The sequence below is a fragment of the Dromaius novaehollandiae genome, chromosome 2 (assembly GCF_036370855.1).
Source record: "Dromaius novaehollandiae isolate bDroNov1 chromosome 2, bDroNov1.hap1, whole genome shotgun sequence".
Lineage (NCBI taxonomy): Eukaryota > Metazoa > Chordata > Aves > Casuariiformes > Dromaiidae > Dromaius > Dromaius novaehollandiae.
This window is the reverse complement of record NC_088099.1, coordinates 79873287-79900848: the sequence shown is the minus strand read 5'-3', so window position 1 is coordinate 79900848 and position 27562 is coordinate 79873287. Positions and strand designations below refer to the sequence as shown.

At 39.1% G+C, this 27562-nt stretch overlaps 1 protein-coding gene across 3 annotated transcripts in view; it reads right to left on the bottom strand.

Moving 5' to 3' along the window:
- The window catches only part of ADCY2 (adenylate cyclase 2), a 200900-nt gene that overhangs the window by 80608 nt on the left and 92730 nt on the right, over positions 1–27562 (bottom strand). For all 3 annotated transcript variants that reach the window (XM_064506827.1, XM_064506826.1, XM_064506829.1), the window contains one exon: positions 26874–27023. In XM_064506827.1, the coding sequence (XP_064362897.1) occupies positions 26874–27023 (150 nt within the window). The remainder of the gene's footprint in view (positions 1–26873; positions 27024–27562) is intronic.

The following is a 27562-nucleotide window of genomic DNA, read 5'->3' as shown; positions in this document are numbered from 1 at the left end:
AGTTGTATTCATTTTAAGGTTAAAAAGACCATTTCACGCACGCAATGTGCCTAGCTCTTTTGCTGCTGAATAAACCTCTGTATGCATAGCTAACACCCTTTGGCCCATACAATAGCCCATTTTAATGGTGAGAAAAGTTCATTCAAGTAAAAGTCAGTTCAAGAAATTTGCTTCATCCAAATATAAACAAAAACTGAACCTACAGTAAAGAATCTGTCCTGCTTCTTGTGAAAGAGTTGTGAGGAATTTTAATGATGTAAGCTGTATATTTTAACACCTTTTTAGTCAATAGAACTAAGTGTCTCCATTTGTTCCACAAGTCACTTCCTAGACTGGAAAAAACAGAAAGGTGTCTCACCTTAGGCGGAAATCAAAGAGCAGGCAGGTCTCTAGAGGGTATACACTGTTACTGCATTTGTAAAGCAGCCCTTTTGTTTCCTTACAATACTCTAAATAAAATATGACAATATGACAATATTGAAAATATAACAATATGAACAATAATGACTTGCTTTAAATCTATTTCTTCTCTTTTGTTTATTCACATACTACATATCTTGCAGAAATTTCCCAGCCACTCTTTAACCATACACTTCAATTATGTTTGCTAGCTATTATTATGTTAATTATTATATTAATTATGTTTTGCTAGCTACTAAATATGAACAAATTTAAATGAAAATGAACAAATTTAAATGAAAAACTATGCTCCCACTGGAAAATAAACTTGAAAAACAGAGTTTTGAAACTCATTTCTCTTTATTTTGAGGAAGCTGATCAGAAAAAACTGAATAACATACAGTATAAATGATATACCATCCACAAATTACTAGGTCTCACTATGCAAACCATAATTTACTCTAAATCATCGCAAGGGTTGCAGTTTGCAGAAATATCTTAGTTTTCTTTTCTAAAACTCCTAAATAACTTTTTCAAGGTTACCATGTGTACCATTTTCAAAAGTCTTTTCAAAGGTATTTATTTAGGCATATAAAGATGCAGACATAAACTTGAGGCACAATCCATAGAAAGATGGAGGTGGCAAATACCTAACTTCCAAATGCTTTGTCACCTAGGAAAAGCCAGATTCCAAAAGCAGAGGCACTAAGACTGTGCACAATTCACACAGAAAATAAGAATCCTAAAAATGGGACTCATGAAAATTAGAGCTGAAAGAAAAGGCCACATGTGCAGGAAATGCCTAGAAAAAGGTATTGCTCGTTAGGTGCTTGGCTCTGGGCTGCAAGGAGGCATCTCTATCTGCTTGAGAACCCCTCATGAACAAACCAGTCTACAGTCAGAGAATTTTACTTGAGTTATTTTATTGCCAACCAACACAAACCTCCTATCACTGATTATGGTACTGAGAAAAAAGAAGAAAATGAATGTGTAGATAAACACTTGCACAAACATCTATCTTCCCCCCTTCCTAGTCTCAGTTTTCCTTATTTTTGCAGTTGTGCTAGACTGAGTCCATCAAAATTCCTGCATTGAGGTGATGGGTGGTGTAGGAAGCTGAGGTGGTATGTGTGACGGTTTCTGCTGCTCTGTGCTTAATGTTTTTTGCTGCCATGTTCTTCAGTGTCCTGCTCCAGAGCAGGGTGCCACGCATTGCAGTCCTTCAAGGATGTCCCTAATCCAGAGTGTGTTGGCACCATATCATAGTCCCTTCAAGGGTGTAGGTAACTCCCACTTGGCACAGCGTGTCCACCTGCAAAGAGTGTGTCTCCAGCCCCTCGGAGCTGCCAATGCTTTTCCGAACTATGTTTGGGCAGGGGCACAGAGTGCCTTTCTGCTTGGATAAAGTTTTGGTGTGTGATGGTTAAGCTTTTGCACACAACGGTTTCTTTCCTTTGTTTTCATGTGCCTCAGGATAGGCTTGAGCTGGTTTTGACTGCCACAGGGCAGTCCATGACCTCCACATGACCACCATTGCAGCCCACTGCTATTTATGACTTGTAAGATCAGCTTGTTATAGATTTGTAGGTACAAATGCTGCAGAAATGGGATGTCTGATTTAATGAATGCAGAAGTAGTTGCCACATTTTTACTAATGATCCAGGGGTTAGACAAGGTACAATGTCTGCAAGTGACCCAAGTTCAAACCAATTCTCTGCCAAAAGAAACCTCCTCTGTCTTCCTGTCCCCAAGGAAAAATGTTTAGCTGTGAGTACAAGGTTATTTTGGAGGTAGATCCCTGACAGTCTTTTCAGGTGAAGCTGATTTTCTCCCAAATAAAATGAGTAAATAATCACAGAATCAAAGACACACAGAAAGGTTGAGGTTGGAAGGCACCTCCGGAGATCATCTAGACCAACTGCCTGAGCAAGCAGGGTCACCTAAAGCATGTTGCCCAGGATCCTGTCCAGATGGCTTTTGAGTATCTCCAGGGATGGAGACTCCACAACCTCCCTGGGCAACTATTGTTCAAGCCCCCTCACAGTAACGAATTTTTTTCCTTATGTTCAGGTGGAACTTCCTGTGTTTCAGTTTGTGCTCGTTGCCTGTTGTCCTGTCACTGAGCACCACTGAAAAGAGTCTGGCCCCATCCTCTCTACACCCTCCCTACAGGTATTTGTACAAACTTATAAGATCCCCCTGAGCCTTCTCCTCTCCAGGCTGAACAGGCCCAGTCCTCTCAGCCTTTCCTCATAGGAGAGATGCTGTAGTGCCTTAATCATCTTAGTAGCCCTTTGCTGGGCTTGCTCCAGTAGCTCCATATCTCTCTTGTATTGAGGAGGCAGAACTGGGCACAACACTCCTGATGTGGCCTCCCCTGGGCTGAGTAGAGGGGGAGGATCACTTCCCTCGACCTGCTGGTAATGCTTTGCCTAATGCAGCCCAGGATACCATTGGCTGGCTTTGCCACAAGGGCACTTTGCTGGCTCATGGTCAACTAAAGCATATACTAGATTTCCTTTCTCTGCAGAGTTTCATGTGAATTCCCTAAACGCTGGACTCCTGCACAAAGGGCTGTTTTGCTCCCTCTTCCTTCTCCATGGGAAGCAGAATCCAGTGTAGATGTTCTGAGAATGTCTATCAACGAGAGGAAATTTGGGCCCTGGTTTGTCCTTTTGTGGGACTAGACCCAGATTCCTAGCTATCAAAAAGCCTCATGTGTTGAGAGATTTCAAATCTGTCTAATTCTTACAGATTTCAGGGTTTGTTTCTTTTGCTTCAGAATAATTGTTTTCATCCTGATGCCAGCACATTTGTACCTGTGAATATGGATTACATATGTTGTGAAAACAAAAACTGAAGCTGCATATGGCTGATTTTGGCAAATAATGAAAAATGTACCACTGATGAATTAAATGCCTTCCATAATTAGTGCACTTCAATCCTTTTCAGTGTTTCGAGAAATTTGAAAATGGAATGTGAATTCTTTACCTAGCATACTTTTAAATAATTTTCAGCATACAACATCAAGAATATATCCCATCTTTTTATTTAATATGATGGATTTTGAAACACCAGTAACCTTCAAACACAGATTACTACACCTATTCATCATGAAAACTTGCTGACAGTGAGGATGGTATTGCTGTTCAAACAGAAAAAATTAAAGGAAGCCAGAAGATAATTCTGAAGAACACACCCTTTTCTGAGTTTTACCACGTAATTCAGCAAGATCATAAGTTATTATTTATCACTGAAACTTCAGCAGTACGAGGCATATAATGCTGTTTTGCACACTGGAACCATAATTCCTGGAACTGGAAGAACTTAAAATTCATGTCTTTAGTCTAGGCTACTGTTCCAGTCCTCTTGGTGATTTTTATTTTTCTGCTGTAAAACCCTTTCTACATGATATTAACAAAGGTTACAAAATATGTGCTTGTTTGTTACCCCAACATTACTTTCTCCTTTCATTTGCATTATATAATTTTGAAGAAAATGGTAAAAAGTATCTCTTCTGAATGTTTTCAGCCACTTATAGTAAGAAATACTATAAAATATACTCTTTGATTTTTATTAACACGCTATTGTTATCAATAAGGGTAAGGCAGCAGCTTCTTTTTTTCAATCATCATTTAGTAAAGCCTCTAAACCACCCAGGCACACCTTAAAATGACCATCCTCCCAATGACAGCCTCATAGGTGTATTCAGTAGCACTTGCACCACCATATTCAGCACAGCTTAGCAACGTGCAAGCTCTAAATCCTGCCAAGATTCAACAGATGTGCTAAATGGACATCGCCATTCTTGGATAAATCAGGGCCGTCCTATAGAGAACTGCCCTAAATATTTAGTTTGGATCAGGTAACTAGGTAACTTGTTTGTTTGCACTTTACAGTCTCAGTATTCAAAATTTTGATTTTTAAGGTGTGACTGGAAGGCAAGAAAGGAAAACTACCTTTTTCTCCAGATGTTGAGTTCTGCATCAATTGGGTCCATCTCAGTGAGAGGCATGGAGACATGCAGCAGAAGGAACCTTTTAGCAGACAGGATGGGAAAAGCAGGGAGAGAGCACAAACAGCAGGATATTGCTCCAGTGCGACATAAGTGCCTTCTGAAGAGTCAATTGTCAATCAAGCATCAAAGTGACAGGAAGATTTACTAGAGGACTCCTTGAGGTTGTTTCAAAGGTGGAAGGCACTGTAAGTTGTTGACCAAGAAGGACTTCCTACAAGAAGGCTAGAGAAATATCTGCCCTGCAAGGATTCAGTGAGAGGGGTTTTTTTCAGGCCTCGTATTTCCTCGGTTTAATCAGCAGTTCTGAGTTTTCCTTGGCTGAAGAGTTAACTTATTCTAATTAATATTTCTGTGCTGTAAATAAAGCCCAGTTTTTTAACACTGGCAGCTTTTGATGTCTTTTGGAAACTATTCCATCCAGGGACCTGTATAAACCATGCTCCATCAAAAACAAGTGTGGTCTAAAGTTTGAACAAACTTTCTCAGTGATCCAGCAAGGTTAAGCCTTTATAGCTACACCTACTCCTGCCAGGCTTGCAGCTGACACATGAGCAAATTCTAGAAATGACTTGGGGACCAAAGGTTCTTTGATGCTCAGATGATGCAAGCAAAGCTTTCACTGCAAAAGCCCACCCTTAGTCCACAAAAATTGCTATTAAAGGAATGACACCGCACATAGACAGGGCAATTCTTGTTTAATGCTTTACAGACAGCGGTCTGCATCTTCTCTGGCCAGTATGATTGATATCTGCCATTCTCCTGAATCCTTTTCCTTGTGTAATCTCCAAAGAAGCCTGGGACTGTGATCTGACACTGTATGCCAAAATACTGGCAGCTGTTTCAGTGCACCAAGTCCATCCTTCTTTCGCCACCCTCCAGCTCTTCCAGCAGGGAAAAAGTCTTTGCATTCAGGACAGAAATAGCCATCCAGACTAGTCACCTCACATCTTCCAGCACATCTTCTTCAAAGCTTGTTTTTCTCTCAACAGTAAGGTGACATTAATAATAACTTCCTCTGCTGGTTTCAGCTAACTTCCTAATCTGTAGATTCATGTTTGCAATCTTCAGATGCTTGTTTTCAGCATCTAACACAAGCACATTGAAAGGATGACTCCCCAGATGTGCTTTTTCCATTCAAGTAGCACAGAAATCCAACAGGGTATGCAACACTCTATTTTCATGCTTCTGCTTCCAAAGCAGAAGAACAGAGTAAATAGGAAGGAAGAAAATATGGCCCAGGAGGAACTGGCGCACCAGTGATAAATCATACTTCTCCAGTGTGATAGAGGAAGGTTACCTGTGCTAGACAGAAAGGAGAAACAGCTGTGCCAGCTGGCCAGATTTAAAATACCTTTACATACCTATATCTGATGGTTTCTTAACACGGTCAACGGGAAAGGAAGGGGCTATGCCAAAAGCTGGGACCCAAACTATGCTGCACGAAGAAACAGTAAGTGCAGCTGTTATTTCCAAACATTAGCCAAAAAAAATTTATGAAGAAAATACTCACTGTTTAATTTACCGTAACAATTGTCCCTACCCTCCAAACCTATGTTATTTCATAAACAAATATATCTGGCTACTGCAAAGTAAGAAATAAAACAGAAATCCTGCATCTTATGAATTTCAGTAAAATTATTCTCTCAGAATTCTTTTTACCTTCCAGAAACGTACATAAAACAACATTTGCACAATTGCATCCTAAGGCTTTATTTTATGCATAAATTGAGATCAAACCCCACTTTGTTTAATATGTTTCAGTCTGGAACATTATTACCACCTTATATAACAAAGCAAATTTGTTTACAGGTATAACTTTGGTCTCATAAAGCCCACTGTAAAAGCTGAGGGATCGCCATGCTGTGACATCCTACGCAACACCAAAGCACTTCTGCGAATAGCACTCTACACACTGGGACAGTGCATGCTCCACAACAAATTACTGTGCCTAGGATCTGTATGTATTTTATGGTTGCTAAATAGCTTTCACTCAAATCTTCGTTAGAAAACTAACTAACATATTCTTCTGCCTAGGGATTGCCCTGCATAGAGGTATCAAACACATGACAGATGTGGCAATGCAGCAGTGGGCTCAGAAAGGCAACACTGCACCAGTGAAAATTACCACAAAATTGGGAATTTTAGCAGCCCTTCTGATGAGCTTGCCAGCCTGTTCCACAGTGCATCTTTCACAGAGATGCGCTCGTGTTAATGCAGGCAGTGGCACAGAAGGAGCTGCTTCCGCACTCGCTCTTCAGCTGATGCCAGAATGGCCCCAATGCCAAACCTATTGAACAAAATCCTTTTCAGTGGGCGCCTGAATAAACTGTATGAATACGGAGGCGTTTTCAGACTAAGCAACTGCGTTATTCCTGAAGTAAGAATAAACTAAGTGATGTGAGTCTCAGTGCAGCGTTACTCAGGCTACGAGTCTAAAGCTGTGATAGCCTTTGGTGCACACTGGTAGGACTTTCTTGATTTTAACAGTGATGTCAGTGAACAGAACCACATTTTAATACCACTTGGGAGGGTGAAAGGATATCAAATCTCTTCTGAGAATTTTCAGTCTTTAACCAGATTCAGCTCATCCTCTGCTATTACAGGTGCACCCTTTCTCATGGCTCTCTGCAGTTCACAGTTTAACCATCTAGTCATCCTATCTCCTTGCTCATGTAAGGTCCCAAAAGGGTTGCAATCTTTACCCATTTCCATTGTATTGGATTTTTCATCTTGTCACTGAGACTCGGATCACTTACTTTACTCTTACTAGTAGGAAAAAAGATAGCATGCTCTTTCTGGAAATCACTGTAAATCACCACTAGGACTAACAGAGGCAGAGGCTTGTCACATGGCTTCAACATATATATCATAATCAGGAAAAGTCACTCTTCCTCAAAATGGATGATTACTCTATTTTCCTAGGCATATTTGTAACACACACTTGATATTTTTACCAACATTTCAACAAGCATCAAGCTGACTTGGTTCTCTTTTTTTAAGTATGTCCCTGACAGTAAATCATAAATTTTGCAGATCCTATATCTATCTGCCTTTCAAGGGATCCTAAACATCTGCAGCTCTACTTAGATGTCATCACAGTTTTCTGAGATTCATCTACTGCATATGTATTTGCATTCCAAATGTATTAGAAATTCATTAAACTATGGCACTGCCACTTCCTTTATTCTTAGCTGCATCTTCATTCATCCTGCTCATACTTCCCAACTAATTCATCTTCAGTCAGTCATATCTTTAAAATGCTAATGTATGCAATGCTATGCAACAATGTACTTATGTCTTTGACAGGCTGCATAATAATTTTGACTGAATGAAAAAAAAATTAGGAAGAAACTCTGGTACAGTGATTTGTGTGAATAAGTTACAGCACATCTATTAATGGCATTACACAGCCCTTTAATGATAGTCTATTGACATCACTGAGATTCCTTCTACAGAGTTTGGACAAAATCATTAACAACAATGATAATATTCAATTGCTTTTTAAATGCAAAATTAATGGGATTTCAGCTAATAGGAGTATGTTATTCAGATGCTACTGACTCTAAATTGGGTTATGGCATATCATTTATTCCTCAAACTCATTGAAGATGTATGCATTAATTTATAACAACTCTAGAAAATACATAAAAAGGAAGAAAAATTAGTCCTACAATTTGCACAGAATGAGGAAAATGTAGAGAAAGTCTCCTATAGAGACCTATAAGATAAGCAATCAACTCTCACTAGAAAAGCATATATTAATAGAGCAATAAAAAATTAGTCTTCCACATAAAGAACTTGTACAGAAAGCAAAAATTTGTGATTTTGTTGAAATCATCCTGTTAGAGTAATAAAACAAGCAGCTATCCTTGGACATATTTGCAGAGTATTTGTGTGTGACAAAAATAGTCCCAGGCACATAAACACTTCTATTTTCTATTTTTATTAACTACTATAACAAACTGTACATATTTTGCTCCCTGTGGTACCAGAAAATGTAGTGCCAGAATGCTCATTCTTAATGTATGTTGACCATGCAAGAATATATTTTAAAATAAACTAGAAGAATATCCAAAAATGAAGGAAGAGTATCAGTGCAAATTTTGTTTGCAAATATGCAGATAAAATGGACTCATTAATTTAAAATTCCATTCTTTGCAGACAGATTTGGTCCAGCAATCTCTAAACTGCAAAATCACAGATCAGGAGTTACCCATCTGGATTAAACCTACTTACTGCAATTGTCTTTTCCAGTGTTGTCAGTGTGGATCACATTACAGTTGCACATAATCCTTATGAACATGAGGGCTTTTCTATTTAATTAATTGAAAAAAGCAAAGTAGCCCCAGCTGTCGAAGCCGACCCTCCCTGGGCTGCCCAAGAGCGCCCTTCAATGCTATAAGGGGCACTCTTCAAGGTATTTGGGATAGACTGACTCATGTGCAAAACCAGAAGAGACCTGTAAAGCTAAGAGAACTTAACAAAGCCAAATTACTTTCTCAGTTTCCTTTAGCTGTCTTGCATTTGGAAGACCACAGTGGCCAATATAGCTCGGAGTTGGGATGGAAGGAAGATAACAAGATCTACTCTGACTAAAGCATTTCTAAAGAATCACATCTGCCATCAGATAAAGAAAATCCTCCAAAAATGGCATTTTTTCCAAACATGGAAAATAGAGAAGAGCATAAAATCACTAAAAGGCATGCAAAAGTCTGAGAGGAGCAACTTGCTCAGATTAGTAAAAATAAAAGATTTTTCAAATGCAGTGCCTGTTCTTATGTTCTTTATTCATAGCAATCTCTTACTCTGCTCTTCAATAACTTTGCTTACAGTCTCTTTAGCATCTTTAAAATAAATATTATATCTATGCTCTAAGCCTCTCATGTGGTAGTTTAAATAGTCTCCAAGTCTTCTGCCTGCCTTTTCAATTTTCAGATTGTCCTCTAAATGCTGCTTTCAATGAGCTTCCTGATTTTTATGTAACTCCTTTTTTCAAAGTTAACATTACTATTGTGATTCTCTCTCTTTTTTTTTTTTTTTTCTTTTATCCTTGCAGGGATGCTCACATGTAATGCTCAGGACTGACTCAAGACTTACTTTTCCTCACAGAACTTCTCAGACTAGCTGTTTTGAGAAAGAACATAGTTTAAAAATTTAACCTTGATAATCTCTTATGTTCACACTCCTATTCATGCCCCATCATATCCCATAATAGATCATTCTCCACCACTACACTTACCCAGCCCATACAGGTGTAAATGCCAGCTCCTATCATGACTGTATTTGCCATAGGCAAAGACAGTCTGAGCTCCCTGAGCAGTTCCTCCTCCTCAATGAAAGGCTGAGAATACAGAGACTTGACCTCACCTTTTCTCTTTTAGCACTTTCAAGAGTGCATCCCGTTTTGCAAGGACTATCCAAAGGCTGGTAGCAGGTAGGTTGTTTTTCATTTCTCATTTTTTTTTTATCGAATGGCTATATTTAAAAAAATGGGAGGGTAGATAAGAAACTTGAATAAAGGAGAAGTCTGAATAGGACTGGCATATCGCATACTCACAACCACTAATCTTACTAATCTCACAAAAAATACAGCCATAGAGGTGGCCCTGATACACTCACGAGGGGTGAATCCATCCTGAAACAGAGCAGGTTTTCACAGGGAGGAAGATTCTCCCTGAAAGAGTGCATAGAAAAAATTATATTCTAAGAGAAGAAAGAAACACACGAGCAAAGTAGATGTCCCATGAGACAAAAAGGCAAGGAAGAAGATACTAATTTATTGGCAGAGAGAGACATGAAAGAAGGAAATAGAATGATATTTTGGAGAATAAAATGCATCTTGAGTGCCTTTTAATGAGAACATCTGACAAAAACTAAAGATCAAATGAAAATGACAGAGGAGAAGGAATAGTTGGTGATGACATTATTTGTAGGATGGTTTTGAGTCTTCAAAGTGATGTATCTGGGAAAGGTCAGCCGCAGTTCTTGGCTGCAGCAGATATAGGTATTTCATTAGAAAGAAGGAAATCCAAACCAGTGGAAGGGATTTTATTTGGTGCCCTAAATAAATCTCTGGAAATCAGGGAAACAAAGGGTAAGAAATATCAGTAAGAGAAAGACAACAGTGAGTTTATTACAATACAGAGTAGCCACAAATACCTGTTAGCTGGTAGTAAATGATTCCTAAATATTAGAAAGGATGAGACTATGAGAGACCCTTCAAACAGAAGCAGATGTAACAGAAGCCCTGGGTTGGGATGGAAGGAAGATAACAAGATCTACTCTGACTAAAGCATTTCTAAAGAATCACAAGAGCAGGAATCCCAACAGAAGAACGGTTAAGCGAGAGGCATATGAAGTTATGAAATGGCTGAAATGACATACTTCCTTGTGATCCCAGGGTACAGATTTCAGGGATCTTGCAGACTTCCCATCAATTGACTAAAGGACAGTAGCTTTGCAGCCAGTTTTTCTTGGATCATGTTAATATCCTATACAGACAACCAAATTACATTAAAAAAATTGAAACATGAACACATTTTCAAGTTATAGTAATTTACAGAGACAGAAGCCACATTACTTTTCTTCCTTTTAGAGCAAAAAAGACTTGAAACGCTGTGTGTTTCAATTAGATTTTGGTTGCAGTAAATGAGTAAAAAGAATTTGTCCTTGAATGCACATCTTCAATATTTCAATTAAGTGCACGGTGGTTTATTTAGCTGACCTCTGAATGTATGAAAAATACTGTGTTGAGGGGAATAGGGGCAGATTAAGTAATCAGGGAAGTCAGTTCCACACCAGCACTGGTAGAGAACAGAATGGATTTAATCAGTATTTCTAGCTGACCTCCAGCAATTTGATTTTTTAAACAAACTCTTAAAATGCAGAGATGAAAGGGCAACAGTACCTCATATTTCAGGGTCCTCTGAAACGTTGACTTGAACTTAACATGAAGCACAATGCTGCCAAAGTGTTTCAACACTACAGCAAATCACCTGGACTAACTAGAGAAAGTACAAAACCGCAAAATTTCAGAGGTCTAGAAAACCTGGCCTACAAGGCACAATGCAAACAACTGGGCTTGTTGCCTGTCAGGGAGATACCTGAGGGCAGAGAGGACAATAATCTTCAGGTGCACAGAAGGATGAAATAAATCAAAAAAGAATAAACCTTATTCACATCCTTTGTGAACAGCATTCATAGGCTTACATTGCATTATAGGATATTTAAGTTGGACAGTAGGGTAAATACTCCCTAAAAGGTAAGAACTCATGGGAATAGATTGTCTAGGAAAGGTGTAGAATCTCTGAGATCTCGAAGAACCGCTTAGATAGATATCCAGTGTGAATTATCCAAGGGTACTTGATCCTGCCACATGGCTGGAAGAAGGATCAGATAACCTCCTGACATTTAGGTGTTTAAATCTGTGTGCTTTCTCTCTCTTTTCTCTTTTTTTCATCTTACTTTCTGTTTCTGAATCTTTGTCATCAGATAACATTTTAAAACAACTGGAGGAAGACAGAAAGAAAACGCATTAGTGGATTCCCTCTCCCTGTAGTTCCTTAATTCACTGAAATCTGACACTTTCATTCCAATTCCTACAGGGAGAGGAAGTTCAAGGAGGGTGTTTACTTTCACTCCTGCAGCATTTTAAAAGGTTAAGCAGATTTTTTGCAAGATAGAAAATTTATTTTCATCTTTCATCATATCCAAAATTTTTTTTCAACCAGAGCTGCCTCAGATGTTAAGGCAGCTATAATTTTTGAGTTTGTTTCCTTTACTGCCCCATTTGTTACCAATAAGATTTTTAAAAATGATTTAAAGATTTTTTTCTAAATACATGGTCTGATGATAAAGACAACTGTTTGTATGATAATTTATATTTATACTAACACACGATTGTTTAATGAACACATTCAACATTTTGGTTTAATAATTAGCACAGTAGCACAGACTGAATGGGTTACAATCCAACTAACTGGCAGGCTTCAAAATGCAACTTACTGAGAAACGTATTTTTATTCTGAGCATTTTGAGTAGCATGCCTGAGACATCACAGTTTTCCTGAAAGCTATTTGATAATCTGGAAGAATAAATAAATTCAATGCTACTAATGGGAAACTACTTGTCTCAGTGTCACACTCTTGGAGAGCTGTTGTCCTTACAAATATCTGTGCTGCAGGCACATACATGCCCAAGCATTTGAGCTTGGACATGCACATTTTAGCTCCATGAGTAATAGCAGCAGCATGCCCATACTGTCCCCCTCTTGCCCCCTGCCGCCCCCTCCCCACACACATTGAGTATATTCTTCTCAACCTTAAAGATTCTTTATTCAAAAGAAAAAACAACAGGTAACACAACATAAACATACTTCAATATCATGGGGTCTGAGGAACAGCAAAGCACACCAGCTGTGAATATGTACCAGGGCAATACAGCTCACAGGATCTCTACTTACTGTTAAATAGCTTTTCTTTCTCCTTTGAGTAAGTGTCCACACACACATTGTAGGATGCTAAGGAATACCCCAAAAATAAAGAGGCTGCCTGAAAAGAAGCCTGATCACCAAATGAGGAAGACTGCCATAATCCGAACACTGTCTTGGAGTACAGACTGCCAAATCCAAAGACCTTTCCAATGGAAAGGGAAGGATTTATCTTTGTAAGGGAAAACCCAAGAGATCTTTCCAAGAAATCACATTGTATGCAAAAAGACAAAGCCATTTCAATAGCCAGTATGCACAGTTGCCTCTGCTGAGGATGAATGCCATCTGAGAAAATATACAGAAAGATTGACAAAACTTTGGTTGTGTTCAGTGTCTGACCTTGTCCTGAAAAACAGGACAAGAAGCTACCGCTCAAATGATTTTCCTATGACACTAATCAAACTCAAATTCGGATCCCACGACAAATAGCAGATCTCTGTCTAGTGGAAAAAAGCCAAATGAATCTGCTAAGAAAACACCCTGTTAGGTAGTTGACAGAAACCTGAAATACAACCTATGGGCACATACAAACCCAAAATAGCTGTAAATGAAGTCTTCCTAAGTAGATAGAGAATTGATATTCTTAACTCTAGAAGATATTTTAGAATGAAATGCAGAGGTACTTACTCAAGAATTAGCAAACTATTAACACTTCAGGCCAAAAAAAGTATATCACATTGATATCTGTGGAAACTTATGGACTCTGTTCTCCTATCCATAAGGATCTTCTTCTTTGACATCATTTAAAACCCAAGAACCAGATGCTGCAGTATCTAGTCAGGGTTTCCAGCACCACTAAGTAGGAAATGACACTATTCTAAGCAGCAGCACAATTATCTACGGAACTGATAAACAGTGGCAGAAAGGGAGACTGAGACTGGAGAATAGGAGATTTATAATTCTCCATGCACCTGCAAAGTCACTGGCCAGAATTTGGTGAATGTATTGCCAGCTGGTTTCTCACAGGTAGTCTGCTCTCAAGATCTCAGAATCTGCTTGATAACTGAAGGACTAAAACAGGAACAACCTACTGGCCCTGCATTACTGGATGTATATAGTGTGACTGCCTAACTACTCTTGCTAGAGGTCCTTGTCTCCTTTAAAGCATTTAAGGCCTTCTCTGACTTAGAGCCAAATAATTTCTGGGTCTTACAAGGCAGATCTTCCGCTACCGACTGCAGCTCACTAGACAAACCTGTAGATTGCAGTTAAGTGCAATATACCAACATCATCAGTGTGATGGAGGTAGCGGAGGTATCCACTGCCTTTCGTTCCTCTTGAAGTGACATTTATGACATAAGCAAATCTTTCTCGGGAAGGAGATGATAAGTTATCCAATTTTGACTACCCGAACCAGAAACGAGTGGGTTAGAAGGGTTAATATGTGAAGACCTTAAATAGGAGTGAATGTAATACAGCCTCTTCCCTAATGCATTCTCTCTTTTACACTCTATTTTGTGGACTTGCAAGACTGCTGAACTCTCTCTGATGTATGCGACATGAATCTCAGTCATAAATTCAGGGATGGATGAGAGAAATCTACTCTGAAAATGTTTACCTGGTAGCACTGATCCATTTTTTCAGCTCATGGTGCACAGAAAGTAGGTGTTTTTAGCAGTATGCACTTGCAGCAAAGAAAGCCAACCACATCCTGGGCTATATTTATAAGACTGTAGTCAGCAGGTCCAGAGAAGTGATTCTTCCTCTCTATTTGGCACTTGCGAGACTGCATCTGAAGTACTGTGTCCAGGTCTGGGCTCCTCAGTAAAAGACAGATATGGCATATTGCAGTGAGTCCAGCAAATGGCCACCAAGATATTTAGGGGGCTGGAAAACATGAGGTACAAGGAGAGGTTGAGAGAGCTGGGCCTATTCAGCTTTTAGAAGAGAAGGCTAAGGGGGGACCATACTGCTGTCTACAACTACCTGATGGAGGATACAGAGAAGATGGAGCCAGACTCTTCTTGGCAGAGTGACAGGATGACAGGCAATGGACACCAACCGGAACATGGGAAATTCCAATTAGATATAATGAATTCTTTTTTTTAGCATGAAGGTGATTGAATACTGGAACAGGTTTCACAGAGAGGGTGGTTTGAACACCACCATCCTTAGAGCATTGTGATCTGATTAGACCTGCTCTGAGCTGGAGGTTGGACTAGATGACTTCTGGATGCCCCTTCCAACCTAAATTATTCTATAGGTGTGTGATTCTAAAAGTGATCAAAGAGAGTGACAATGTACAAGAGGTTTTGTGTCAGGTACTTAGAAAACCTGCTGGGCTTGCTCTTCTATGTAGAGCAGAGCCAACGATAAGGAAGAAGTCAGCAGACTAGCTGTGCTCCACATTCAGACAAAATACCTAAGTCCACTGATAAAAGGGTCAGGTCAGAAATAAAGGATGACAGGCGTTATGCACAACCAGCCTAGAAGTCAGTCTGGGGCAGTTGTGAGTCACATGGCTACACAGAAAAGGCCTGCAGTCTCTTTTGAGGGTAACGTTTAGTCAGCATCTAGGGGCCAGAGAAGAACTGTCTCATGCTAAGCAGAAATGGAAAAAAAAATGGAAGACTTTCCTTGACTAAGCCAGCCTTGGGGAAAAGCCTGCTTCGCAGTTAAACACGGGTCTGCTTCTCTGACTTGTGCCTATCAGTCACAGAAGTAGCAGCTTGGGACCAGATAGGTCTTGTAGCTGTTAAGTATTCACACTCAGTTTGCACAAAGTGATTGTGAAATGAGACTAAGTAGGAAAATGTTGCTCCAAAAACTTACCCAGATCTTTGTAAGAAATTATCCAGGCTTTGGAACAAGAAAGGCCAGGAGCGGAAAGAGAGTCCTATATCCAACATGACAGTGTTATCGGGTAGATTCATGGGAGCCACTGTTTGTCAAGCACTGAGGTATTTCCCACGCCTCCTTCTGTTGTTGGCCTTCCTTGGAAGACCTGTAACCTCTCAAAATTGAGGTAGAGACACCAAAGCTAGGAGGGATCCCTTCGAGGCTGGAAGTTCTCAAGGTCAAAAGGAGTGGATAGTGATGGGGAAACACCTTCCCTGTGAATTTCATAGGAGACTGAACACTTGCTTGAGATACACAAAATGTTTTTGAAGATGTCTATTTCTTCTGTCCCAAAGAAGAGTCAGGATTAAAAAACAAGAAACAGCCAAAACACAGGGCATTTGAAAATGAGCTGATGAAGCTCCAGACAAGAATTGTTAGATTCTCTCTTACTCTCGGTGAGCAGAAAGGATAGGTTGCTCTGCAAGGGAAATCAAGTTGGAAGTCAAGAGTCATAGAGAGGGCCCAGGATCTCACCAACAAGGAGCTATGAAGTCATATCAGAAAGTCAGGGTCAGGCTCATGTCTGGAGATGGTAACCAGAATAAGCCACCAGAGTAAGCCACTGATAGCCAAGTCCATAGTGATGGGCAGGTCTGATATGAAGCTAGAAAGTCAAGTTTGTGGGTCAGGGTCTGCATCACCATGATAAAAGGCTGCGCACAGGCATGGCTGCAATGCCGCTGTAGTGTATCTCAGGTGAGGGCCAAGGGTGAGCACCTCAGCTTAAAAGCAGCTCCTAAGGGAGGGAGAGGGGGAGCCCCTGCTGAGGCTTATGTCTTTCTACACACAGCAGTTCTTACAGGTTAGCTGAACTTGCACGCATATAGCTAAATGCCTAGAATGTGGCAGAGTGGGCGTCTAGCTTTGACACCTACCCCTTGGAATGGACTTTTGGCTTAAAGCACTTGGAAACAGTATATTTTCCAGTGTTGTTTTTTTTCCTAGACAAAAGGGTTGTGTCTCCTACAGCCTGAAGCCCTTTTGATTCAGGGAAACTGTGAATAAGGTGGAAGAAAAGAAAGGAAAGAAACAGGATATTGCAAAAAAGGAAAAGGTTATTGCTGACAATATGAAAAGGATTAGAAGTAATATCTGAGCAGGCCACTTGCAAGGATATGAACTTCAAAAAAATGTTCCAACTTAGCTTCTCCCCTGAGCACCTTTGCATGATACAGCGTGGAGGAAGGAGACAGGAGCATATTGGGATAAAAATTCTCCAGCTTAAATTCTTCAGAACGTGTGCGCTGCCAGCATAAGTGCTCACATGGACAATCACTTGAAGAAAAAAAAGGTATTTAGAAATGACATAAAGAATAACAGGATGATTAACAATGCTGCAAAAATACAGAGCTATTTGTGTGTGGCTGTACAGAAGGTATTTAAAATACCCAAAGGATATTTACCCAGGATCAAAGCACCCATTTACAACATGAAGGCCCATATATTAGAAAGCGATCATTCTGGAAAGAATATTAAGTTCACTGTACTTAACCGAATGAGAAGTATCTCCCAGCATGATGTTGCTGATAACAAGGCCAATGTGGCCTATTGACTTGTAAAAAGATTTTTTATGGACCTTTGCCTCTTTATAGCATATTTACTGAGAGCATTGCTGACAATAGTGTGTTCAGATATGCTTGCTACAAAAATGATATAGGCAAACATGAATGAGTTCAGAAAAAAACTGCAAGAATGATCAAACATCTGGAAAATCCTGAGTACAGGGAACAAATTTAAGATGTTCAAGCTATTTAACAATATTATAAGGATATTTATGACATGACTGAGCAGATCTGTAAGTAAAAAAACAACAAAAAAGAGGCTTCTGGGTCATCAAAATCTGTTCATAGCTGTTGCAGGTACACTACCCTGTAATCCCTACCTGTAGAGAAGATTTTTTAATGTAGAGGGCTCTTAGCTGAAAAAGACATAATAAGGACAAAGGGATCCTAGCTGGATTGAAATAATTTCAATTTAGAAATAAAATGACAATTTAAAAAATGTGGCAACTAATTATGGGAATAGTTACAATTGAGAAAACTACACTGGCTATCAAAAAAAATTCTCTTTCTGAGAAGAAATGCATTTTAGCTATTAGTTTTTGTAATTCAGCTGGCAAAATTGCAGATAGCATGACAAAAATTAACATTTGCCCGTTAGCTGTATATTGCCTCAGATTTATCAGTATATTATGAAAATGTGGCAATTAGTATCTGCTTAAGCTATACATTTTACTCTTAAAACAAAGCAGCATGACTCATCACTTTATCTGGGGATGTTGAATGACCACAGCTGTGATCAACACATTTAGAGAAAGAGCTGAAATCTCAGCTACTTCACTGCAAAATGGTAAATGACTTTCTCTATGATGTCCTGAGCTAGGAAAAAAACATCATCTGCAGGAACTGAGGTGTTTCTATTGCCCTGTGTAGCGTATTTCTCAGGTTATTTGCTAATAAACCGTTCATTTCAAAATAGTGAAGAATACAAGTGTCTTCCTGTAGATTGCTAGACTGCCAGTGATGCTATTTCTTCCTCTAATAATGCAATATATATCACAAGTCAAAGGAATCAGGAATTCTCTTTGATAGTATATCTTAAATTTATTAAGATTATTAAGATTACTGGCTCGTTTCTTGTCTCAAACCTTTTTCAAAAAACAAACAGAGCTGTGCCTAACAGTATGACAGCATGAATTCAACCAACAAGTATTGTGAAATGGAATCAAGACATAAAAGCAAATGCTGCCAGGAAAACTGAGAACTGCCCAAGGACTTCATTGAAATGTTTGCTGCACTTAAAAAGAGGGTCCTAAAATTATAATTCAGTGGATATGTGGGAAAAAAAAGCATATCCAGGAAATATATTTTTATGATACATTGAAAGTAATAGAAAATAAATCCATCCACTTAATGTTTTCAATGTCCTTCTCAATTACAGTGACACCATCTTCTTTGCCACAAATGACAGATTTATTTGGTAATATTGCAAAGAAATACCTTTTAATCTCAAATATTGAACATGTTTCAATTTTGTAGCACCTCCTCCTAAAAGAAAATATTAAAATCCAGTTTCCTAATTGTATAATAGAAGCCAGTGGGTTATCCTGAGATCCCTCCAAATATAATCGAAGTGAACGAATACCACAGTTAGTACTAAAGCAGAGTAAATATCAGAGATACTTTTACAGCACATGTAATGATGCTATCAAGATAATTAAACTATTTAAAGAAGTAGAAAATCTTTGGGATAATACAGTAACTGGTGCACAATCACTACCAAAGATAAAATTTATGCTGCTGTTGTCAGAGAAGTCCTACTTATTGTCCATGATTTCTTTATATGCACTTATATACACCAAAAGCCTTATTTTGCAGAGATACTCCGAAATAAAATATGCCCCAGAAATTAGAATGAACACTGTTCCACTGTAGCTGCACTGCAGACCACCTCTTTTATGACAAACCAGTCCCCAAGAATATATTTAGGGAGCACAAGACTTGCTGTAAAGAGCTGAAAAACAAACTGTCTAGCTCAGCTGCACCGAGCTTTGTAAATATACCCCTAAGAAGGAAAACGGTGGTGAACTGGGCCATGTTCACGATATCATTCTGCACTTAACAGCACTTGTCCAGTCCAGAGCTGTTGTTTCTTCTGAAAACCCTGTTTCACAGAGGGCTCTTGTGAAGAATCACAAGGCATGGAAGTCATGGTAGAAGAGGCAGTAGGATCCTACATCCCACCATCAGTAGAAAAAGCTAAATGTACAAATGACAGTAGACAAAGAATATGATCAAAGATACTGAAATCCCTCTATTTTACCAGCTGATGAAGTGCTGATATCGGAGGCCAAAAGTAACTGACTTTGAACCACTGGCATCGACAAAAAGAAGTAAAAGAACAATTGTCATTTTAAAGTGATTGACCTGCATCATTATTATGTACTTCTCCATATTTCTGAGAAACTTAATAAAGATACACACAATGCCTTGATTTTTGACTGAAGTAAAGAACATTCTTCCATATCAGAGTGCTGTTAGAGAGGCATATGATTGAAGATACTATACTTCAAGCTGTTTCCTTTTCTGCTAAAACAGGCTTCCTATTTTACTGCACAATGCTGATGCTAAATTTGACCTGATATTTTATCTCTTTCACACATTGCACCACACTGTAATCACCATTAATGGTTATGAATAGAAACAACAGTACTAAATGGCTACTGTAGAATGAAAAGAATAATTTACACTGAAAAAGCAGAAAGGGATCATAAATATTGTATGATCTATTTTCAAAATGCCACCAGTAAATGACTGATATATTATTTAAAATTATTATGTAATTATCAATCATATCAAATTTATCAGTGAAATGTACTTTCTAAAACATTTCATAGCTCAAAACATAAACTAAGACAACTGGACCAATCTAACCTTAGTGTTCAAAGTGGGTTCATAAATTCACATTTTTGATCCTGAACAAGTGACCTACTTTTTGTCAATATTCTATTTTAAATGTTTCTGTATCTACAAGACCTTTATACAAAACTGTTAATTTTAAATCATTATCTCTATCTATCAATCTGCTAGTTAAAAATGCAGTTCACGTGAAATGACTTAGCATGAAAATAATAAAGAAGAGATTCTGAAAGGTAGAATCAACAGAAGTACTTTTAAGCCTCCAGGTAGAAAACAGGAACCTATTTATATTTTTCTTGAAATCAAAATTTCATATTTTTGTTAAAATTCTGAACATTTGGAGAAAATCAATTTCAGAATCATAAACATTCTGCTTACTGTAACATCATCATGCTTATATAATCTATTTCAATTCTGAGAAATAATTCTTCAGTGACTGCAGGGTGATGGTGAAAAGGAGGAGAGAAAATTAATTTCTACATTATTCAGGGTAATCTCAAGCTACTGAAATGACAATGGGTGTATTTGTATACTCCCCACACAATTTTCAAAACATTTACCTTTTGATAACAAACATACGCTCCTCTTGCAAAATTACTATTATTCACCTCAGTCAGGGAGAGCAAAAAACGGCTATATTATTTCTCATGTTACATTTCTGTAAGCAAAGAGTCAGCATCAGAAACTTGGGAAAGTATCTGTAGTAGCTGGTAGGATTTTTGGTGATATAAACACCATGCATTTGAGGTTATACGATGTGATTCAAGGGGATACTTTCCTTTCCATTCCTATCTGCAATCACCGTATTCCTGTATTTTACAACATTCTGCTGTGGGAAAAACATTAAAGAAAACTACAGACTCAAAGATTCAGGTTGGGAGGGACCTCTGGAGATCTATAGTCTAACATCTCGTTCCAAACAGGGCTAACTGGAAAACCAGATGAGGTTGCTTGGGGCCTTTGTAGTCCAGAAAGATGGTTTTTACCGTCACGCCACAGGCTTTGTATTCAACACGGGATCTCTTGACTACTCTGAGCTTGCCTTGGTCTGGTTTTAGCCGTGGTAGCACTTGCCCTGTGGCCAAATGGTGGTACCTCAAGCATTGGCATGCAGGCAAGGAAGTGTCTACGGGAGATGAGCAGGTTTGGATGCTTCTCTGAAGCTTCCCTGAGCTAAGTGTGGTGTTTTTACCTGAGGTGTACAGCGAATACAGTCGCAATGGCCACCTTTCTGAGGGGGACGCTATTGAGGTGCTGTGCTGAACTGCGTTGAGTGTTAAGCACCACCAAGCAGGCAGTTACTGAAGCCTGGGATGAGCTCCTCACACAGCCCTTCTACACAGGATGAAAAATAACGGTGTATATACAGTCTGCTTCACCTGCAGACCTGAGTATTTATGCTTTCTAACAAACCTAGCTAGACATCGCTGGTGGCCTCAGAAAAAGCACTTATCCCCCAGCTGAGGAGAAAAGATCGCTCCATGTTGTTTCCAGCAGCTCTGACCAAATAGTGGTAGCCATAAAAATGAAACAAAATGGAGCAGCACCAGCAGGAGAAGTTCACTGCAGAATAGCCCATAGCTCGGTGATTAAGACACTCCCAATGAGAAATACAAGATGGGAACTCAAGCCCTTTTTGCACAAGAAAAGACACTGAATCTAAACACAGATGTGGTCTTATCCATACAGCTCAGAATAGTACGAGGACTGCAACAGAATGTAGCAGTAACAAAATTTAGAGAAAAAAACAACAAAAACCTGTTGGACTCTCTTGAAGGTTGTTGCTTTTGCTGATAGGTGATATTAGATGTGTTTGCACACTTAAAACTAGAACTAAATAGAAGTTCTTTTCTTCTGATTTGCCATACAAAACTTTATGTATCACAGCTATGAAACACCCTAGTGAAACATTTGAACTGGTAGCAAATCAAGTCATACTCAGGCAGAATACAGGAGAACTGTTTGTCTGCCTTTCTCGGGGGATGACCATCAAAGTGGCTCATTGAAACATAGTATTTCTTTTTTTTCCGCAGACACATATTCACTGGAACATGCAGGCCAATCAGCTGAGCTTTTCTAGCTTTCTTCTACGTGGTCTCCAATGCAGAACTGGGCACTGAAGTTCTGTAGGGGCAGACAGCGAGGGATCGGACAAGATAGAGCTAAGGAGCCAAAGGCCATGGGCTGAATAGATAGCAGTATGGGAACATAGGGAGTAACCGCACAGAGTGAGGGAGTGATGATGGGAACATGACCTTTGGGAAGGTATAATGTGGTGCTTGCAAGGAGAATAGAAAGTACCATAAACCAGTGTGGGAAAGTACCTATCCGGGCTAGAGCTTATATATAGGGCTTGCTTGCTTGAATAAAGTTGATTCTGATCCAGCACATCGGAGTCCGTGAATCAGACCGCCACAAAGTTCTTCCTCAGAAGAGTCTTGAATTTTTGGTACTGATGTGTAGGCAACATAAAGGATTGGCCACTCATCTATGTAAAAGTGCTGTATGTATGTACAAACAGGTTTGGAGCACAAAAGAATTTCTAAAAGACCAAAGCCGGTTTTCATGTCTCCTGCTTATTAACCCTCAAGCTATATTGAAAAAAAAAAAAAAAGCCAAACAGGAAGCCCTTAGGAAAACTCTTCCATGTTCATGAAAATCTTACCATAAAATGCATTAATTGAACTTTTATGAATCCACATTTTATATACTGGTTCGAAATAATACATTTCAAACATTTTTGTTCTTTGCGAAGAGCCTCAAGTTTAAGAAATTTATGAGATTTCTTTCCTTGAGATTCATTTTAAAGCAGTTTTAAAGCATTTCAGTTCTTGCAACGAGTGGTATAGCTTCATCATGTTTCAGTGAAAAAGTTAAAATCCCACTCAATGACTTCAAACCTCATTCAATTCAATCTGCTACCCGAGTGTTTTTTCTAAAACCATCATTATACTGCCTCTTTTTTAAAGATAGCATCCTAGAGAACCCACTGAACATCAACACCTGACAAACAGCTACCTGCAACGTTGTAAGAATTTCTCGTAGCATATTTCCTATGTCTCATGATGCAAAGCACCAGAAGAGAGAGAGAACAACAATTATGTTAAACAGTTGTCAGTGTTAAGATCGCTAACTCAGTGAGTCATTAGCCCTGAAAACTGTCAGCCAGGCTGTCTCGGTGGGACAAATTATGTTATGAGGCTATTTTAAATGTGTGCCTTGAAACGAAATTGCTGATCTTAGGAGGTCAGAATATTTTTACATTTCTCTTTTATATATATTGGACTTCAACCCATAGGTGACGTCCTGACTGGTCCTCAGACCTGCTTCATCACCATGAACTTGCCTGACAGTCTGGACTGTCTGTTGATCCTGGCCACCACTGTCAGGTTTGAAGGGCTTGCCTCGTGTGGGTACCGTGGGACGAAGTCCTGGCTGGCCAAGTCCCTCCTGGCCGGCCACGCTACAACCTCGGCTCCCCGTCCCTTAGGGAGTAGCCAGCCCCTGCTGTGCCCCCACAGAAATACGCAGCCATGTGGGTACAATACTTCAAACTGGCATCTGTGAACATATATTCACCCTCCACCGTTTCACCAGATATTAACGCACAACAGTTTCATTAATAAACATTGAATACAATGTTTCTCTGAAGTCCTTTGGCATAGCTGTCGAGTGACAATTCAATATATTTATCTATTGATATAGCTGAAGTGGTGTTCTCTGAAAGGTTGTTCAAAGACAAAAAAACAAAGAAAGAAAAGCAACAGCTGACTACATCTGTATGGCCCTATTCTCAAAGACAGTAAGAGAAAATTAATGAAATAAAATATATAACACAAAGTGCACATCTTTCAAAAACAATTATAAAAGAGATGATGTCCATGAGGTCGAATTTAATCTGGAGGCCTAAGTATTCAGAAGCACATCCCTGTGCTCAGCACTTGCGTAAAAGTAACTTGTGTTACTTCTCACTAAAGTAAATCAAATTTTGCCTGTGAAAGAGATGGAAAATCAATGGTCATGCTACAGCCTTTAATGGGCTAATAAAAGCTTTGATCAAAATCAGCTTAGCATTTTTTAATATGCACCTGCTCCTACCATTTCAACATATCCCAATCCTACGCAACAATATGACTGATTTTTGCTACCTGAATGCTAACAATGATGTGAACCATCTCCTGTATTTCTTGGTAAAAAAGCAGTATTAAAAGACAGAGTAAAGTACATTCACTTCTCTATGTCTGCAAACTTTTTAATCCAGAAGTATATTAACTTGAGTAGAAAAAATACTCCTTCTGAAATTAACCCCCATTCATATGCTCACATTTAAATACCCAGCATTTGTAAGTGTTTTAATAAGGACCTGCACCTCCTTCTCTTTTTGGTTGGAAAAACTGTCAAACCGGACAAAGGGCACTCTAAGTGGTTGAGAGGGTAAAGGCTAAAGACATCTATTTAAGAAGATCAGAGGATCTAGAGGTTCAGGGGAGGTAAAAAAATAAATAAAAATAAAATATTCATAGAATTCTCCCCCCTTCACCTAGTTGAGTTTAATCAGGCATTGGTCCCATCTGCTATTAGCACCAAAAATGCACAAATCAAGACCTGCAGTACACTACTTAGAGGTATGCACATGGATCTTAGAAATCTGTGTGATATATTTATTTCAATCAAAACACAAATATGACTATGCATACTTAGATATATAACAAATTAAGTGTAATTCCCATCATCATTCTGTAATAATCACACAATTTATTAATGAAAGATGGTTGTTGCGGTATCCATCTTGCTGGACTCCAGCATATTGTAAATCTAACCCTTCCAAATAACAGAGACCCAGCATCAGCCACAGGATTGTAAATATTTTTGCTTCTCCCCATTGTCAGGTTCTTGACCATTTCTGTAAGACCTTCAGAAGCACCAGGAGATCAAAATTGCTTGCTGATGACTTTTTACAGAAGTCAATGGAGTTTAGCAGATAATACACATCTGCAGAAAACACCAGCTAGCACTATGTCTGTCCTAACTACTGACCTCTACAAGCATCTTCTTAACCCCTTTGATTTTACCTATTGACAGTGTGTCCAGTAACACAGTTTCCTAATTCTGTCAGACCTACCAATGCATTTCCATTATAAGAAAAAGCAACCAAGAACAAAACCAACACCTGGACCCTCACAACAGTGCTCAGGAAGTAACAGCTCAGGTGCTCCTGAATAAGAGATGCCTTGATGCCTGCTATGTCTTATGCTCTTTGGTCATGGCCTGCCCGCATCATTCTGGCAGCTGAGGCCTGGGCACAGCGAACAGTGTTAACCATCTCCTGGGTCACCAGGAGCCATGGAGCCATCACATCAGCCCCACGTCACCTGAGACTCCCCGTCCTGGAGTGGCACTACTTCCACATGTCTGGCAGTAATTGCCTGGCGCCTGTAAGCTGTCTCACTGCAGCTAATTTCGAGATATTCTGGCCTACATTTTCAACAGAAGAGTGTGAGGCAACTTGCACAGGAAAATGAGTTCATTGTATGTGATCAGCTACAAAACCTATTGATGCACTGCAGGCAGCTCATGGAGTGAGAAGTGGAAACTTATAAATGACTGCCCTTCCACAACCTCTCCCAAAATAGTGCCTTATGCAGATCTTGCATCTAATCATCAAAACCTCTGTTTACTGTAAAATGTTCTCCATAAGAATACTCTAAATGTCTCACAGCAACTTCAGCCACTGTGCAACCCAAATGCCCAGCAGAAAGAGGCGAGCCCTAGGACCACGTAACACCCACTAAAGTCCTGGTACGGTCTTTTCATTTGCTCTTTCTGCCTTCTAAAGTATTTGTGGTGGATCTTGAATTTAAAGTGGCTGCAGGTATTTGTGAGACTACCCCCAGGCACAACAGTTAAGGTCAGCAGGGACATACCAGACTTACACTTGAACGCACCATATGCAGCAACAGCAATGTGTCCATGAAGGCTCTGTTCTCTGACCCTTAACAGTTCAAAGAAGTTTGAGTTTGGTGACCTTCAGAGCAAAATACACCTATCTTCTTTACTACTTGATGCACTAATTTGTATTTCAGATTCTTTTAAATGAAGTACCTATCTGTCAGGATGATAGGCACTGTACAGAACTTGCAAACAGAAGAAGAACTATATAAAGCAATCACAGAAACCTTTTATTCAGTTGCTACAGTAAATGACAGATAGTCTTATTATGCAATTCCCATAGCTCTTCTTAATACACCTGACCCTTAGAACTACATCACATGTTTCATTAGTATTGTAGTTTGAAATACTTTAAAAATAGTGCAGTAATGCCTTATGGCAATGATTTCACAGTACCATTCTTGGGCACAAAGAAATGATGATTCCCAAAGCATAAATATACACCACACAACTTATCCAATGAGGACAACAAAAGAGACAGTGTGAAAACAGAGTTGATACAGCAACTTCAACTTCCATTATCATAAAACATTTTCATAAAATGAATAGAAGAAAACATGCATATGGCAACATGAATAATTATAATACCTTCTTAAATTCTGATGGAAATTGTGCAAAATCCTCTTCAAGAGACTTTGCACACTTTTTAAGTAACTTTCAGTAACTCAGTGTTGTTCCATTGGCAAACTAGATTATAGAGTGAGGGATGGGGGATAATGGGAAAACAGCAAAACAGACCCAAACATGATAGCAACTTTACCTGCTGCCGCTTCTCAAATTCTAACTTGATACGGGATTTGATACAGTTGCATGTGTCCTGATAGGTCTGCTGCAGCGCAAGTTCCATGAGATGTTTGTGGTACGCTCCTGCCAAGTTTCCACAGATAAAAATGATTACATTTGCCAATATCTAGGGGTTTAGAAAAAAAAAAAAGAGCAAGTGTCAGGGAATTTATTTAAACAAGATAGCAAAATATAGCTTTTGTTTGAACTATATTTCTAGCAAAGGTTCACCTTTCACAAAGCCTGCATAATGAGACTCAAAATCCCCAGAGATAATACCAGTTTAATTTGGGCTGAAATAAGAATGCTGATGAACCACACGTTTGCCTATTTCATGAGGTATACGTTTTCTGAAAAAGAAATTCAGCTCATGCTCTGTATCCACTGCTGAGTATTAATTAGGTAGGAACATGATTTACTGGTGCTAAATGATAGCTATGGCTCCTAATAACACCATCAGAAGCCATGTCAAGCTCTTCTGGCAAAACAATTTCTTTTGCAGTGCCATGTGATCAAGGGGTGAAAAGTCTCACGTACGTCGACAGCCTGACCATCATTTTATCCCAGCCTGACCCACAAGTATCCTACAGCCAGCTATAAACATTAACCTTGCTGATAGTAAACAAAGTTTAAGGAAGTGAGATCTATCTCTCTGCTGGAATTCAG